The following is a 15,286-nucleotide window of genomic DNA, read 5'->3' on the forward strand; positions in this document are numbered from 1 at the left end:
GCACTGACAGACACAGAGAGACGTACACACACATACACACACACACACACAGGAAGTCAGAGAGCATCACAATGAGAAAAATGGTGAGAAAAGATATGACCAACTGGTCCTGAAAGGAAGGAAATAGGTGACATGTTCTAGTGTTTTGGTCCCCGTGTCGGCATCCGATTTAATGTACAGACTTTTCTTTGGAAAAATGTGAATACATTTCTGCTTTGTTGAAAATCAATTACACATCGCTAGTCAACTGACACAGCTTGTTTTGTGAGCCTGCTAACAATGTAAAGTAGTGTTCTAGTTAACTAGGTAGCAGTGGGGATTACTCACCCAATCCATTGTATTGCATTGGCTTGACTAGCGAGTTTGTGTTGTGATTCTCAACAATGTCGAAATGTATTTCCGTGTTTCGAAATAAAAGTCAGAACATTTTGATTGGTTGCCGACATGCGGAATGTGTCATTATGTCCGAGACCTGTTTGTCTGAATAATCACTGCTCGGAGAAATGCTGATCTTCATCCACCGTCTCCCTCTTCGTCTTCAATATGACATGATGACAATATGCAATATGACAACCCTAGTCGTCTATCTGTACAGTATAGTACAGTGGATTGTGTACATAGCCTTTTATTTATGTAAACCAGCTCCTTCCCTTCTTGTGATTTTTTTTAAAGTTTTTTTTCTTTTTTCTTTCCTAACACCAGGGGAGCCACCCCTCCTAAATTTCGTTGTTTGGTACCTGTACTGTAGCAATGACAATAAAGTCCATTCATTCATTCATTCATTCATTCATTCTCTGCCCTCCCAGGACTTTGAGAGGGAGAAGCACGCCCACGGCATCCTGCAGTTCCAGTTCAGCGAGATGAAAGAGACTCTGAAGCAGAGCGAGGAGCTGCTGACCGTGAGTTACCCGTCGTCACCACAGGGTTTCCACACAACGCAGCCTGCTGACTGCCGCAGCCTCTATACTGTACTGTCCTTCATGTCGGTTCTGGTGTCCTGGATCCAGATTAAAGTCAAAGACTTTGCTTCGTTCGTGTCCGGGGAAACCGCCGTGTTATGACGCTTCACTTCTCTCCTGCTTGATCTCAAGTCTCAGGTCGTCGCATGACCTTACTCTAGAACATTCCTCTCTCTCCTCCGCTCGCATGCTGATATTCCTCTCTTCTTTCTGTTTCTCTCTCCTCTTCTCTTCTCCCCCTCTCGCCCTTCATCTTCTGTCTCTCCCCTCCTTCACCTTCCCTTCCCGGCGCTCAGGAGATCCGTCAGATGACCCTGAAGCAGGATGGCTTTGTTAGGGAGGTTTCCGACCTGAAGGAGACCGTGGAGTGGAAGGATAAAAAGATTGCGGTACGATCCCATGACCCAACCATAACGTTGGAGAGTAGATTACGTCTTCACTTTAAAAGATGCGGGTACAAACCCTGGCTACCCGCTCAGCCCCTTCACACACTCGATTAGTTGGGTATTGCTTCTGAAACGGAGACACTGTCGATTAATTATGTCTTCACTTTAATAGCATTAGGTGTGTACCCATACTTTTTACAGAAGCAAATAAGTGAATACATTACACAGCGTTATTTGATTTGAACACATTATAGTGGTAAAATACACTCTTATTAAAGTCGATGCTTTTCCCATGCGGGAAGTCGATGCTTATTACTTGATCTTTCTTATTGCTTGACACTGTCTGTATGCCTGCCTTCACTCTCTATGCTCACTACCACTTCACTATCCGCCCTTCCTCCTCCCTGCCACTGGGGGGCACTGCGTAGGCCTTAGAGCGGCAGAAGGAGTATTCTGACGCCATCCGTAACGAGCGAGATGAGCTCAGAGACGAGGTGGTGCAGCTGAAGGATGTTCTCAAGGTACTCAGCCAGAGCAGACATACTGCAGAGGACTGTAACTGGATCCACTGAAACAGGATGTGTTTTTCTCCAGACCTGAGTCCAATGCATGGAAGACTGAATCAGCTTGGAGTTGGCCCCATTTGGTCCCATTGATTCCAATCAGTGGAGGCTGGTGGAAATCAGTAGACATCGGAGGATGGGTTCATTGTAATTGTCTCAAACACACCATTCCTAAATCCATTACAATGAGCCCGCCCTCTGATGTCTAACTCCCCTGCTTCCAAATCAAGTCAAGTGTAGCATAATTGAAAGCATTCAACATATGAATTTGACTCAGGACTCTCTTCTAAATGTATAAAATTTAAATTGTATTTCAGTTTATTGTAATGGCCTCAATCTCCTGTCATCTCAGTCTGTGTTTCCATCTTGCCAATAGAAACACGGGATAGTCCTAGGACCTGACCTAACCACCAATGGGGAGACAGCAGAGGAGGGAAGTGGAGACCCTGCCACTCGATTAGCTGATAACTCACAGACAACACCCACAGAAGGGAACAGCATGCTTGGTAAGCACTATTTAAGGACAACAATTGGCTGTCCTGGTTATGATCTTCTGCTTTCCTCATAGCTTTGCCATATACCAGTACAAACTTAACCCCTAATGCACATACACTATATAACCCCTAGGGCTATGCTTGACTAACACTGGATTGAATACCGTCCAATCACATTGGCCATTGAATAATACTAATAAGCTTACAGCGTTGACCTGCCCCCCACCCCTCGCAAATCCATGGCAAATGTTTCAGCTGATTCACTTCAACCTTTCTACTCATATAAGGGGAGGCTAGTGGAGGTAGAAATCAGAGGACGGGCTCATTGAAATGCATGGAATGGAATGAGGAACGTGTTTAATACCATTCATCATTCCATTCCATGCATCACAATGAGTCTAATTCTGAGAGGATACAGTCATGGTGTATTTCCTGATACGACACGATCGTCTGAGTGGTATTTATACAGTCACACGGGTGTCAGATTCAAGGAAGTGTTCTTGGGTCTGTTTTTGTTTTGTTTATGATAAACCATGTAGATTAAATCACTTAAAATGCTTCAACTGTATGCATGTCAATGTTATTGAAGTCTTTGCTGTGCTGTGTTGGATATATCTAGTGGTTCTACACCTGACCACACATAGTCATATTATACATTTAAAAAGTTATTTGTCCTACACATTACATGAAGTTGGACTACTTGCCTCCACTTTTGTAGAAACAACAACACTATTACTCTATAGCTACGTAAGAACTAAATATCACGGCAACAAACACAGTGCAGCAGACATTTCAGTGTTTCCGATTTGCAGCTCCATCAAGTACTGCTGACGTACCAACTGGCCTTTGGCCCCCCAGGGATTAAAGTTCTCCGTCGCTACGACGGATTTCCGTCAATTTATTCCAAATTGCGACGGATTTATTCCAAGTTGTGACAGATTTTACCTGGTGTAATATGATTTGTAGAGGCATACAATCTATTTTGATGTTGGTATTAGGTATATAAATGATATATAATAGCCTATATAGCCTACATATAGGCCTTTATTGGCTACAACTATGCGACAGTAACAGAGCGGGGTGCACTGACGCTGAACCCCTCATAGTGATAAGTAGGTGGACAATGCGTGGTGCTGAAATAGCCGACATGCGGTGTGTGGTTTGAAAAAAGTAACGCCAGCTCAGTAAATCATTCAAACTTAATGTTTACTTATAGGCTATGGGAATGTGACTGCACCACACATGTGAACAGTAACAAAGCAAATGCAGTTTAATGTTATGAAAAACATTGACAACAAAATCGCCCCCAAAAAATAAAGCTGAATCCGCTTAGCCTATATGCTCCTGAAACGACAGAGCAAACACGCTACATTACTAGGGATAATAATTACAATGAGCCATTCATTAAAAATAGAAAAAAAAATATTACACTTAATGAGAAAACTGGCATCTCCCATCGGTCACTATTTGTTGGCTATCTGGTGATATGGACGTCTTTGAGTGTCTAGAAAAGCGCTATAAGTCTAATGTATTATTATTATTTATTATTATTATGGACGTCACTTTAATCGGGCAGTTCTCAAGGTTTTTATGCACCAATCGATTCCTCTAGTCAGTGCGTCTTTATCGCATTCATTGACGAAAAGGACGACTCGCATGTATAGGTGGAAGGGAACATTCATTGTGAGCACGTAAAATGTGAGTCTCACAACGGCTTTGCATTGATGAAACCAGGATAAAACCATAGGATGAACGCATAGTTCGCTGTCCATTTTAAATGCCCTGTTTTCACCGTCAACTTTCCTCTTTAGACCTTTGGAGAGTGACATTATGTGTCGCTTGCTAGCTAGCAGGTTAAATGTTTAGCTAACTTCACCCAGCACGCAAACAACCAATCCAATAATAATGTGACCGTGTAAGTCTGGGAGGAGGGGGGAATAATTATCACAATAAAACTATGTTAAATGATAATTATTAGAATAAGTTAGGCTGCGCTACATCGTCAGTCCACACATTTATTATTCAAAACTATGGAAAAGGGTGAAACTACGTTTCAACGTTGTTGAGAATCACAACACAAACTCGCTAGTCAAGCCAAAATACTGCAGCGAAATGGATTGGACTGCTACCTAGTTAACTAGAACACTCCTTTACATTGTTAGCAGGCTCACAAAACAAGCTGTGTTAGTTGACTAGCGATGTGTCATTGATTTTCTACAACGCGGAAATGTGTTCAAATTTTTCTAAAGAAGAGTCAAAGCATTAGAACGTAGAACCGAAAATCGCACGCGCGCTTTGCGCACGGAAAGCCACCGGCCCCGATTTGGCCCGACATTTTTTTCCCGTCAGGAGATTTTTTTTTGCTTTAATCCCTGGGCCCCCTCTCTCCTCTGCTCTGGCGATTCATCTGGGATCAAGACCTTTTGTTTCGGTGCTCTCCTCTTCCTCCTTCTCCTCTACCTCCTCTCTTCATCGTCTTCCTCCTTTCTGGTTTGATTTCTGCCCAATTGTCTCAAATCCCGCTTTTTCTCTAATTGGCCAAGCTTCAAATGATCTGTCAATCAGAACATGATAATAGCACATGACTACACTCCCTGACTGTCTGGCCTATCTCCCTCTCCCTCCATGGTCTCCCAGGCAGAGCTGAGGAGGCGCAGGTGGGAGGTATAGGAGAAGGAGGAGATCAGGAGGAGGTGGATCCAGGAGAGACACAGGAGGAGGAGAATCATCTGACCTCCATTCACCCCTCTAGCCTCGCTAGTGTTCCTGGGACAGAGACGTGTAGAGAGGAACAGACACATTTGCCCACTATGGTGGATGTGGTCGATGGTAGCAGCATGAACAACAACTGTAACCTTGACAATGATATCCCAACTGTAGAGGTTGAACAGAGAAGTGTTTGTGATTCTGAGGTACTGGTGGTGGTAACAGATCCTGAGGGGGAGGTTATAGGGGCGGGGGAGGAGGAGAGATTGGATGGAGCAGAGGTTATGGTAGAAAGCGAAGGGAACAACAGGGAGGGTATAGTGAGGACAGAAGAGAGGGAGGTAGGATCTAGGAGTGATGGGGGACTGGTGACCAACCAGGTCGAGGCAGGTGATTCAGGAACCAAACTCGGCAGGACCGCTGATGACATCACAAAGGCTTCTTCAAAAGAGCCAACAGCAGATCATGGCCCACTGAATGATGAAAAGAGTAAAGAGGAGGTGGAGTGTATGGATTCATCTATTGTGACCAAGAAAACAGTTGAGGACACTATTGCATATAGCACTGAGATTCACCTGGAGAAAGATCTGGATGATGCTGTTATCAACCCAGTTACATCAAGCCCTGAGGATGAGAAACAGAACACTGAGGAGAAGAAAGAGTCGGAGAAAGAGGAGGAGGAGGAGGAGAAAGAGGTAAATACCAACCAACCCCAGCCACAAGAGGGCAGTGCTGCAGGCCAGAAGAAGAAAAAGAAAAAGAAAGGCAAAAAGAAGAAGGGAGAGACACAAGGAGATGAAAAGCAAGGTGATGATAGAAAGATCAAGGAGAAGAGTACAGTAGAGAAAGGTTCCATCTCAGCCTCAACAGATAAGAGTGTAAGGAATGTAGAATTGACTATAGGAGAGAAGTCTGTAGATGATGTAGTCATGACCACAGGAGAGAAGGGTGTCTTATCTACAGCACAGAATGATCTAGTATTGACCCCAAGCAGTGTTCAAGACACTGGGATAACACTGCCAGCTGATGTAGAGATATGCTCACCGGAGGAGAAATGCAGCTCCACACCCTCTGACAGCCATTGTGCTGGGGCAGGAGGCCAGTCTGAGCCAGGGGTGGAGGAGCTACCTGACAGTCTGGTGGACAACCAGCCTTCACAGGAGAACAGCATGCCAGAGAGTGTGGACGGAACAGCAGAAATGTCGAATAACAAAAAGAAGAAGAAAGGCAAAAAGAAGAAGGGAGAGAGACAATGTGATGAAAAGCAAGGGGATGGAAAGAACAAGGAGAAGATGACAGCAGAGAAAGGTGCCATCTCAACTTCAACAGATAAGAGTGTAAGGGATGTAGTTTTTACTACAGGAGAGCAGGATCCAGTCAAGGGACCTGATGAGGGGTTTCCTATTGAAACCTCAAAGGAAGAATCTCAGACTGACCCGGCTAAGGAGGAGGAGCCAGTCACCAAGATGGAGAGAATGGAGAACAAACCACAGCTTAGTCTGGAAACAGATACAACACAAGCAGTGTTACCAGTAATATGCCCTGGGTCTAACAGCAGTGATGTTGATGATGCGGACCACTCTGAGTATAAAACCAGTGATGACTCTAATGGGGAAACAGATTCCACAACCAAGGCTGATTATTCTATGGACGACTCAGCATCCAAGACTGATAAGACGGACAGCCCACAGGTCCAACCAGAATCTCAAACCAAAACAGAAAAACCTACGGACAAACAAGAACCCACAATCAACAATGATCATGTTGAAGAGGAATCTAAACACCCAAACAATGCTGAGAATGTAAAGAGCCAGTTAGATTCCCCAAGTACATCTGATTCCCAAAAGGACCAATCAGAACCTACAGAGAACACGGCTCACATTGGACCCTTCCCAGAGTCCTCAGCTGACTCCGAATATCTATTAGATTCTAAACAGCCCACAGTTATGATGTCCAACAGTGTAGAAGATACTGGGACAACACAGCCAGCTGAGGTAGAGAAATTCTGTAACTCACTAGTTGAGAAATGCAGCTCCACACCCCCTGACAGCCACTGCTGTGCTGGAGCAGGAGGCCAGCCCGGGCCAGGGGTGGAGGAGCTACCTGACTGTCTGGCAGACAAGCAGCCTTCACAGGAGAACAGCAAGCCAGAGAGTGTGGACGGAACCGGTGCATCCAATGATGACGGCAGTGTGGAGACTAAGCAGAATGATACAGAGACCCAAAATCAGGGCCCTGCATTAGAAACCCAGGAGACAGTTAAGTCTCTTACGGAACAAGACCTCAATAAACGTGGCCCATGCCAGGATGACACAGATCTAAAGAGTGTGGAGGAAACAGAAACCCAGGAGACAGTTTATTCTCTTAGGCCAAAGGACCGTGATGAGAGCGGACCTGGCACTGCGGACGATGCAGATCCAGTGAGTGTGGAAGGAGAGAATGAACAGCTGTGTGACAGTAAGGCAGGTCTACCCTGCTGTTCACTGGAAGAAGAGCAAGACGACCCTATTAAGGACAGGCAGGAGGACAAGGAGGCACCTGAACCCATTAAACAGGAGGAAGAGGACGATGAAGAGGAAGAAGAAAATGAGGAGGGTCAGTCATTTGACTTTGATGACATGGATTTGGAGGTTAACGCCACGTGTGTTGTTCCACAAACTATCCAGGAGAACGTACGGCAGGTGGTGGCAGCTACGTCAGATGGAGACAGTGGCAGCTCAGAGCAGAGACGGAGGGATGCTGCTGCTAGTCATAAAGAGGATGTGGAGGGTGTAGAGTCACAAGGAGAGCCTGGTGGTGTTGTAGACAAGGAGGATGAGGTAAGGGATGGGGACGTGTCGACAGGTGAACAGTTGGAGAACAAGGAGGATGAGGCTGGGGACGAGCCCACAGGTGAACAGCAGGATCCAGCAGTAGAGGGGGTTAGCGTGACAGAAGCACCAGCGGAGGGGCTGGGTAGAGTGACAGAGGAGCACCAAAACCCAAAGGAGACAGAGCCAACCATCGGTGAGGAAATTAGGAGTCGGAATGAGGTAGAACCAATCATAGCAAAAGAAGCGGCTGAACTACCAATAAGAGTAGAAGAGGGGTTTAGTGACTCAAGGATTCCGATTTCAAAAGAGAGTGTGAGTGTAGAACAGCAGGGGATTACAGAGGGTAGTAGGGTGCAGAATGGTACCCAGGCAGGGGCTGTACCAGGAACAGTGGAGGAGGGAGAGGAGGCTATCCAGTACGAGATACCGGGAGGAAGACTAGGGAGTGAGAACATGGAGGAGCCAGTGGGAGGAGCCAGTGACTCTTCAAGACGGGGCTCCAAGCGAGGCAGCAAGAAGGGGAAGGGGAAGGGGAAGGAGGACTGTAGAATGTCTTAGTTGATTGGCTACTGTATGAGAGGGCTTACTTGATTGGCTATGAGAGCCCTTCTGAATTCTAAACTGCATTCTAAATGACTACTGTTGTCTGATGACTTTCATTCCAATGCAGTCCAATGTCACTGTAAAACTTTACTGTACATCTATATCTTTCTAAATCACATTGGATACAAACTGTATACATGTTGTAGCTTTGTAGAACACATTTCATACACATTAAATACCTTTTGGTTTATTGATCTCACGGTAGCCAGAATAAGGATTTCGAAGGAACAAATATTTTTTGTCATTAGTGAGGTGAAATGCTGTGCAGAAACGCTTCCAGTTATCTTTGAGAATGTATGTGATAGATGTCCTAGCCCGTGTGGAGGGCTAACATTGGTCCAGTAGACAACATTGCACCGGATGCATGAGAGCCCAAAGGTCAGAGGATGTATTTATTTGTTGTTATTATCACATCATATTTATCTTTCTGTCAGTGATGCCTATCATACTATTGTGGCGTCATATGTGACAGCAGCTGGTGAAACCGGGAACAACTCGGCAACCGACGGACCGTTCAGACTTTTATTCTGAAAAAATGTAAAGAAATGTAAACTTTGTTGAAAAAAAGACAACCAATGAATCACAAAGACACTCGCTAGTCAAGCCAAAACATTGTAATGCAATGGATTCGGTGAGTAATACCCACTACTACCTAGTTAGTGTAGAGTAGTGGGGATACCTCACTGAATCCATTGCATTGCACTGTTTTGGCTTGACTAGAGAGCGTGTCATTGATTTTCATCAACGTTGACATTTATTTAAAATGTTCAGGATAAAAGTCTGAACATTTTGATTGGTTGCTGACTTGTTCCTGCTTTCACCAGCTGCTATCAATAATTGATTAAGTATCTTCTGCTTCCACCCAAGCCATGAATGTTTACATACAGATGCATGATGCTTGTAATTGACTACCCAGATTGACTGTATTGTTTACTGTAGTGATTGCACAATATTGTATTTACTGTAATACCAATGTTGTCTCCAGAATGTAAAAAGGTTTATTTTATAAAACAAAACAAATCTCATCCGGTTTACTGGTTTGATAAACAGGTTCAGATGAAGCCACAAGCAAGGGGGATTCTGACTTTTTGGCTTTTATTTTGAAAGTGTTAAGTGGTTAAGTTGCCCAGTCCTCGTGCCATAACCGTCATTGGGAGACAGAATATTTGCTGTTACCAGCCAATTCCAGTTTGTAGTTTGTGGTGTCTATATGGTTAAATTGTGTAAGCAGTATTCTGCTATATGTACCCAATGTGTATGATGATGCCATAAGATACAACCAATGTGTGTAAAACAAAACAAAACAAAAACAGCACTTTTGCAATTAACTTGTGTTACTGTTTCATTCCTGAATAAAATAAGCCATTGTACTGGCTCTGAGAGAACAAGAGGGAACTGAATGTTATGTTATTTCTGGGTGTATTGCATTACAACAATAGTGTGTAGTATATATAAGTGTATACAGTACATACCTGATGGTGTACAGTAGGTCTCACTGTGCCTTTATGTCCAGAAAGATGACACCCAAGTTTCCCTCTCTGAGAGTTATCAGAATCAACCAATCGTAAGGTCTATACAAATAACTTAATTTAAGTCAATGGGTCTGAATTTTGGACTTCAACAGTATCTCTATGCTTCGTCTCCTCTGTTATCGTTCTATACTGTAGCATGAAGCCACCCTTGAGACTGTGAATCGCTGCAGTGTCCTGTTGTCCACAGTCTCTGCATGCTAACCATCACCCTCCACGCTCCACCCCCGCCCTCTCCCAATGGACACCTGCTCCATTGCATGCACTCAGTGACCCCTCCCACCCAGACTCAGCCCCTCCCCCTCCATGTCCCAGGCTCCTCCTATCCCTGGTATGTCAACGTTGTTGTTATTCTAAACCTTGTTGTTTCATAAGGACTGTGACGACATGAACATAATGGAATCATGATCTGTGATATCATTGGTTTTGTATATAAACTTGAGACTGTATGGATAACACAACAGCAATGTAACCTAATGTTACTGTACTATAACAAGCAGGTTTTTTACTTTGTTAGTTCAAACCTCAGCATTATTACGTCAGAGGTCAGATAAACCGATGAACTATGCACTCTGACCTTCATCATGTTCCTCTTCCAGAGATCCGCCTCAGAAAGCTAGTGGATGAACGTGAGAACCTGATTGGACAGGTGAGTCAGAGTCGTGCATGCTGTAGAATATAAACAGTAGAAGCTACAGAAGACAGAATGGGCGGTATCAATGAGATGGAAATGGTTATAAGCAAGTTATATGTTTTATAGAAGTTTACGTATGTTTTATATATTTTATGTATGTTTCATGCGTGTTCTGTATGTGTTCCTGTCCAGGTGAAGAAACTGAAGGCCCAGCTGGAGCAGAAGAACCCGAGGAACGGAACCGAGGAAAGTTCTAGCCCCGAGGGAGAGGTTCTAGAGAATGGCACAGATCCACACATACTAGACCTGCAGAGTGAGTATAGATCCACACATACTAGACCTGCAGAGTGAGTATAGATCCACAGATACTAGACCTGCAGAGTGAGTATAGATCCACAGATACTAGACATGCAGAATGAGTATAGATCCACACATACTAGACCTGCAGAGTGAGTATAGATCCACAGATACTAGACCTGCAGAGTGAGTATAGATCCACACATACTAGACCTGCAGAGTGAGTATAGATCCACACATACTAGACCTGCAGAGTGAGTATAGATCCACACATACTAGACCTGCAGAGTGAGTATAGATCCACAGATACTAGACCTGCAGAGTGAGTATAGATCCACACATACTAGACCTGCAGAGTGAGTATAGATCCACACATACTAGACCTGCAGAATGAGTACATTCTACATTCATGACTGTACCCCAGACAGTTTAAACCTCAAAACCAATAATAATACACTCTCGCTTTTGTGGTACCAATTTTCTATTTCAACACATACAGTGGGGGAAGTAAGTATTCAACACATCAACAATGTCTTAATTCATCATTTTCCAATGCAGCTATTCATGTGAAGTTTAGACCAGACATTGGTATTAACTCAATAAAACCACACAGCTAAAGAAATTGTAACACTCCAATCCATAAATAAAGTTACGTGCTATAAAGGGGAATGACACAGGAAATTATTGAACATGCTAACTGAAATGTATTTAATATTTGGTGGAGAAGTCTTTGTTTCCAATGACAGCAGAGATTTCCTGTACAAAAAAACGAATCTCTCTCAGTGATCAGGTGGGATTTTGGCCCATTCTTCACCACAGATAATCTTTCAATCTTGAAGATTCCGGGGGGCCTGCTTGATCTTCAGTTCCTTCCACAATTTCTATTGGATTTAACTCTGGCGATTGACTAGGCCAATCCAATACCTTTATTTTCTTTCTCTTGAACCAATTGAGAGTCTCCTTTGCTGTATGCTTTGGATCGTTGTCCTGCTGAAAGATCCACCCGTGTCTCATCCTCATCATCCTGGTGGATGGCAACAGATTCTTCTCAGGAATTTCCCAATACATGGTTCCATTCATCTCCCCTTCAATCATTTGGATTCCACCAGTACCAGTTCACTGTAGGTATGGTACTTTTAGGAACATATTAGAGCCATATTAGAGTAATTTCTCCTCCAAACATTGCAAATGGAGAACATGGCGGTGGAGTGCATTGCCTATAGCTTTCTTTGTGACAACTGTACCCGCTGCTTCCTGGTCTTTCTGGAGCTCTGCTTGAGTGGTCCTTGGCTCTTGAGCTACTCTTCTGACTGCCCGCTCAGAAATGTTGTGAGGCGCTGTGCGATGCCGGTTGATGGTCGAGTGATGTTCTTTCCACTTGCGGATAATGGCCCCAATGGTGCCTATAGGAACATTTAGGAATGGGGAAATCCGTCGGTAACAATCTTGTTGCAACGGTGTTGGGAGAGCTCTTTCTTACCCATCATGAGCTTGGTGACAAATGATTTCTTTACTTGCATTCAGAAGAAGAAGAAGTACTTACTCACCAACATGCACTAACCTAGATGATTTTAATTAGCACAGGTAGGAGAACTCATGAGTGGCATAAGCTGATTTAGTGTTTTTTTTTTTTTGTGCTTTAATCTGGTCTAAATTTCATATGAATATCTGCAATGGAAATATGATGAATACTTATTTCTCCCACTGTACACCCGTTGCCAACATGATTTATTAATGTATTTATTTATTTCATGGCTGTTAACCATGTTTGTTGACGTTTGTTTCTTGTCATTTCCAGGAGACTCCACCCGGCAGATCAGTGACCTGAAGTTTAAAGTGGTGAAGGCTGAGCAGGAGGTCACTGCTCTGGAGCAGAACGTGAGTGTGTCTGTCGTCAGACAGACTCTGAGCTCTGGGTGTTGCACATAGACAGGGGGGTATACCATCAACGTCACTAAAGGAAAATCCAGGCTTATTATGATAAGTCTTGCAAGACGGGATTTATCAAAATAAGCCTGGATTGTCCTATAGCGACGGGATTGTTGACTACATATCAAAGACGTCTGCTCTCCATGTTATATTCCCGTCTGAATGTTCCATACAATTTAGCCCTGGTTGAACGTGACAATATCTCCATCATAGAAACCAAGCATTGTTAGTTTTTGGTGTCTTGTTATAAGATGAAATCCTGATGTCTTCATTCTCTCCCTCCGTTTGTGTCTGTCTGGCTCTCTCTGTCTGTTTGTCTGTCTGTCTGTCAGGTGACCAGACTGGAGAGTCAGGTGACGCGCTACAAGTCTGCATCAGAGAACTCTGAAAAAGTGGAGGATGAGCTTAAGGCTGAGAAACGCAAAATGCAGAGAGAGGTAGGTTCTACTGTAGAACACAGCTGTCAGTCAAACTGCAGAGAGAGGTAGGTTCTACTGTAGAACACAGCTGTCAGTCAAACTGCAGAGAGGTAGGTTCTACTATAGAACACAGCTGTCAGTCAAACTGCAGAGAGAGGTAGGTTCTACTACACCTCGTTCCAAATTATTATGCAAATTATATTTTTCTCAGATTTTCCTAAATAGTCGATGCAAATGACAATCAGTATAATTTTCAAGTCATCAACCGTTAGAGTATAATTCAAATTTTTTTGAACAAACCTCCCAATGATAACAGTATTTTTTTTTACAAATAGAAAACTCAAAATGCACTGTTCCAAATTATTATGCACAACAGAGTTTCAAAACATTTTATAGGTTGTAAAGAACTAAAAATGGTATTTTGATGGATTTAGGGTTAGGAGGTCATATTAGGAGGTCATATTTACTGAAATCAAAAGCTATTTCAAACAAAAACATTTTAACAGGTCAAGTTACATAGGACCCCTTCTTTGATATCACCTTCACAATTCTTGCATCCATTGAACTTGTGAGTTTTTGGACAGTTTCTGCTTGAATTTCTTTGCAGGATGCCAGAATAGCCTCCCAGAGCTGCTGTTTTGATGTGAACTGCCTCCCACCCTCATATTTATTTTGCTTGAGGATGCTCCAAAGGTTCTCAATAGGGTTGAGGTCAGGGGAAAATGGGGGCCACACCATGAGTTTCTCTCCTTTTATGCCTATAGCAGCCAATGACACAGAGGTATTCTTTGCACGGTTGATGACTTGAAAATTATACTGATTGTCATTTGCATCGACTATTTAGGAAAATCTGAGAAATATATAATTTGCATAATAATTTGGAACGAGGTGTATAGAACATTGTCCATTCTACACATTTCTATCTGATTATTTAGCCCTCTGAATATGTCGCCCTTCAATACCTATAGTATTGAACACCCATAGTATTGAACATCAGAGATGTACACCAGCGGAGGCTGGTGGAGGTAGACATCGGGAATGAGGAATAGTATCAAACACAATGAGTCTGATGTCTGCATCCACCAGCCTCCCCTAATGTTCACTATGGTTTGTTTCTTGCACTGAAACGGAGGTCCCTTCTGATTGGTCCTGTTCCTCCTTCTGTCCCTCCCCCAACCCCAGCTGCGCTCGGCACTGGACAAGATAGACGAGCTGGAGTCCAACAACAGCCACCTGAACAAACGACTGGACAAGATGAAGGCCAATCGCGGCACGGCGCCGACTCCATAACTAATCACCTGGCCTGATAAACTCCGCCCATCTCCTGTCTGTCTGCATCGGCTCACGCTGCAGATGCGGGGGCCTGCCTCTCGGCCTCTCTCCACTTGCCTCGCAAACCTTACCGAAGAAACTTGAGAAACTGAATTGTATCGCAAATCGCAGAAGCGCACGACAACACTGAACACAAAACACGCAATGTGCCATTTCTTCATGTTTTTTTTGTTTGTTTGTTTGTTTTTCAAATGAGAATTCTCCATAGGTAACCAGTATATATGACATGTGACCCTCAAGCACTAAGATGTGCGAACGAGAAAAGAGGAAGTCAATGTGTCTCACTTCCTGTGGCAACATTCTATCCATGGTGATACCAGAGTGGGGTATGTGCACCACTGAATTGTGGGAAATGCGGTGACTTGACACTGGAGGGTCTGTGGACTATATTACTCTGTCCGACCCCTATGAGCAGTGTCGAGACAAATGCTGAATCTCCCCCTGATCTGCAACCGTCTGTCCGTCTGTCTCCCTCTCAACACTGCGTCCGTCTAGTCACTGTAACACGGGACAGGCTGATGACCTCAAGCCCTGATGATGATGATGATGATGATGATGATGAAGGCCCAGTTGACTGACTTGGGTTTGTGTGTGTGCCGTGGATGTAAGAACCATTGTGTGT

At 43.8% G+C, this 15,286-nt stretch overlaps 1 protein-coding gene across 1 annotated transcript in view; it reads left to right on the forward strand.

The window, feature by feature from the left end:
* LOC308161843 (uncharacterized protein) overlaps nucleotides 1-14,622 on the forward strand; it is a gene marked incomplete at its 3' end in the record, with an annotated part of 57,534 nt that extends 42,912 nt beyond the window's left edge. The window contains exons 14-24 of the mRNA XM_080535921.1: nucleotides 807-899; nucleotides 1,256-1,348; nucleotides 1,774-1,866; nucleotides 2,285-2,414; nucleotides 5,040-8,472; nucleotides 10,341-10,384; nucleotides 10,653-10,702; nucleotides 10,880-11,000; nucleotides 12,783-12,862; nucleotides 13,246-13,350; nucleotides 14,515-14,622. Of these exons, the coding sequence (XP_080392047.1) occupies nucleotides 807-899; nucleotides 1,256-1,348; nucleotides 1,774-1,866; nucleotides 2,285-2,414; nucleotides 5,040-8,472; nucleotides 10,341-10,384; nucleotides 10,653-10,702; nucleotides 10,880-11,000; nucleotides 12,783-12,862; nucleotides 13,246-13,350; nucleotides 14,515-14,622 (4,350 nt within the window). The remainder of the gene's footprint in view (nucleotides 1-806; nucleotides 900-1,255; nucleotides 1,349-1,773; nucleotides 1,867-2,284; nucleotides 2,415-5,039; nucleotides 8,473-10,340; nucleotides 10,385-10,652; nucleotides 10,703-10,879; nucleotides 11,001-12,782; nucleotides 12,863-13,245; nucleotides 13,351-14,514) is intronic.
* Nucleotides 14,623-15,286: the final 664 nt, after the last annotated feature.

Source organism: Nansenia antarctica (genome assembly GCF_963989245.1).
Source record: "Nansenia antarctica genome assembly, chromosome: 7".
In the NCBI taxonomy this organism is placed as follows: Eukaryota; Metazoa; Chordata; class Actinopteri; order Argentiniformes; family Microstomatidae; genus Nansenia; species Nansenia antarctica.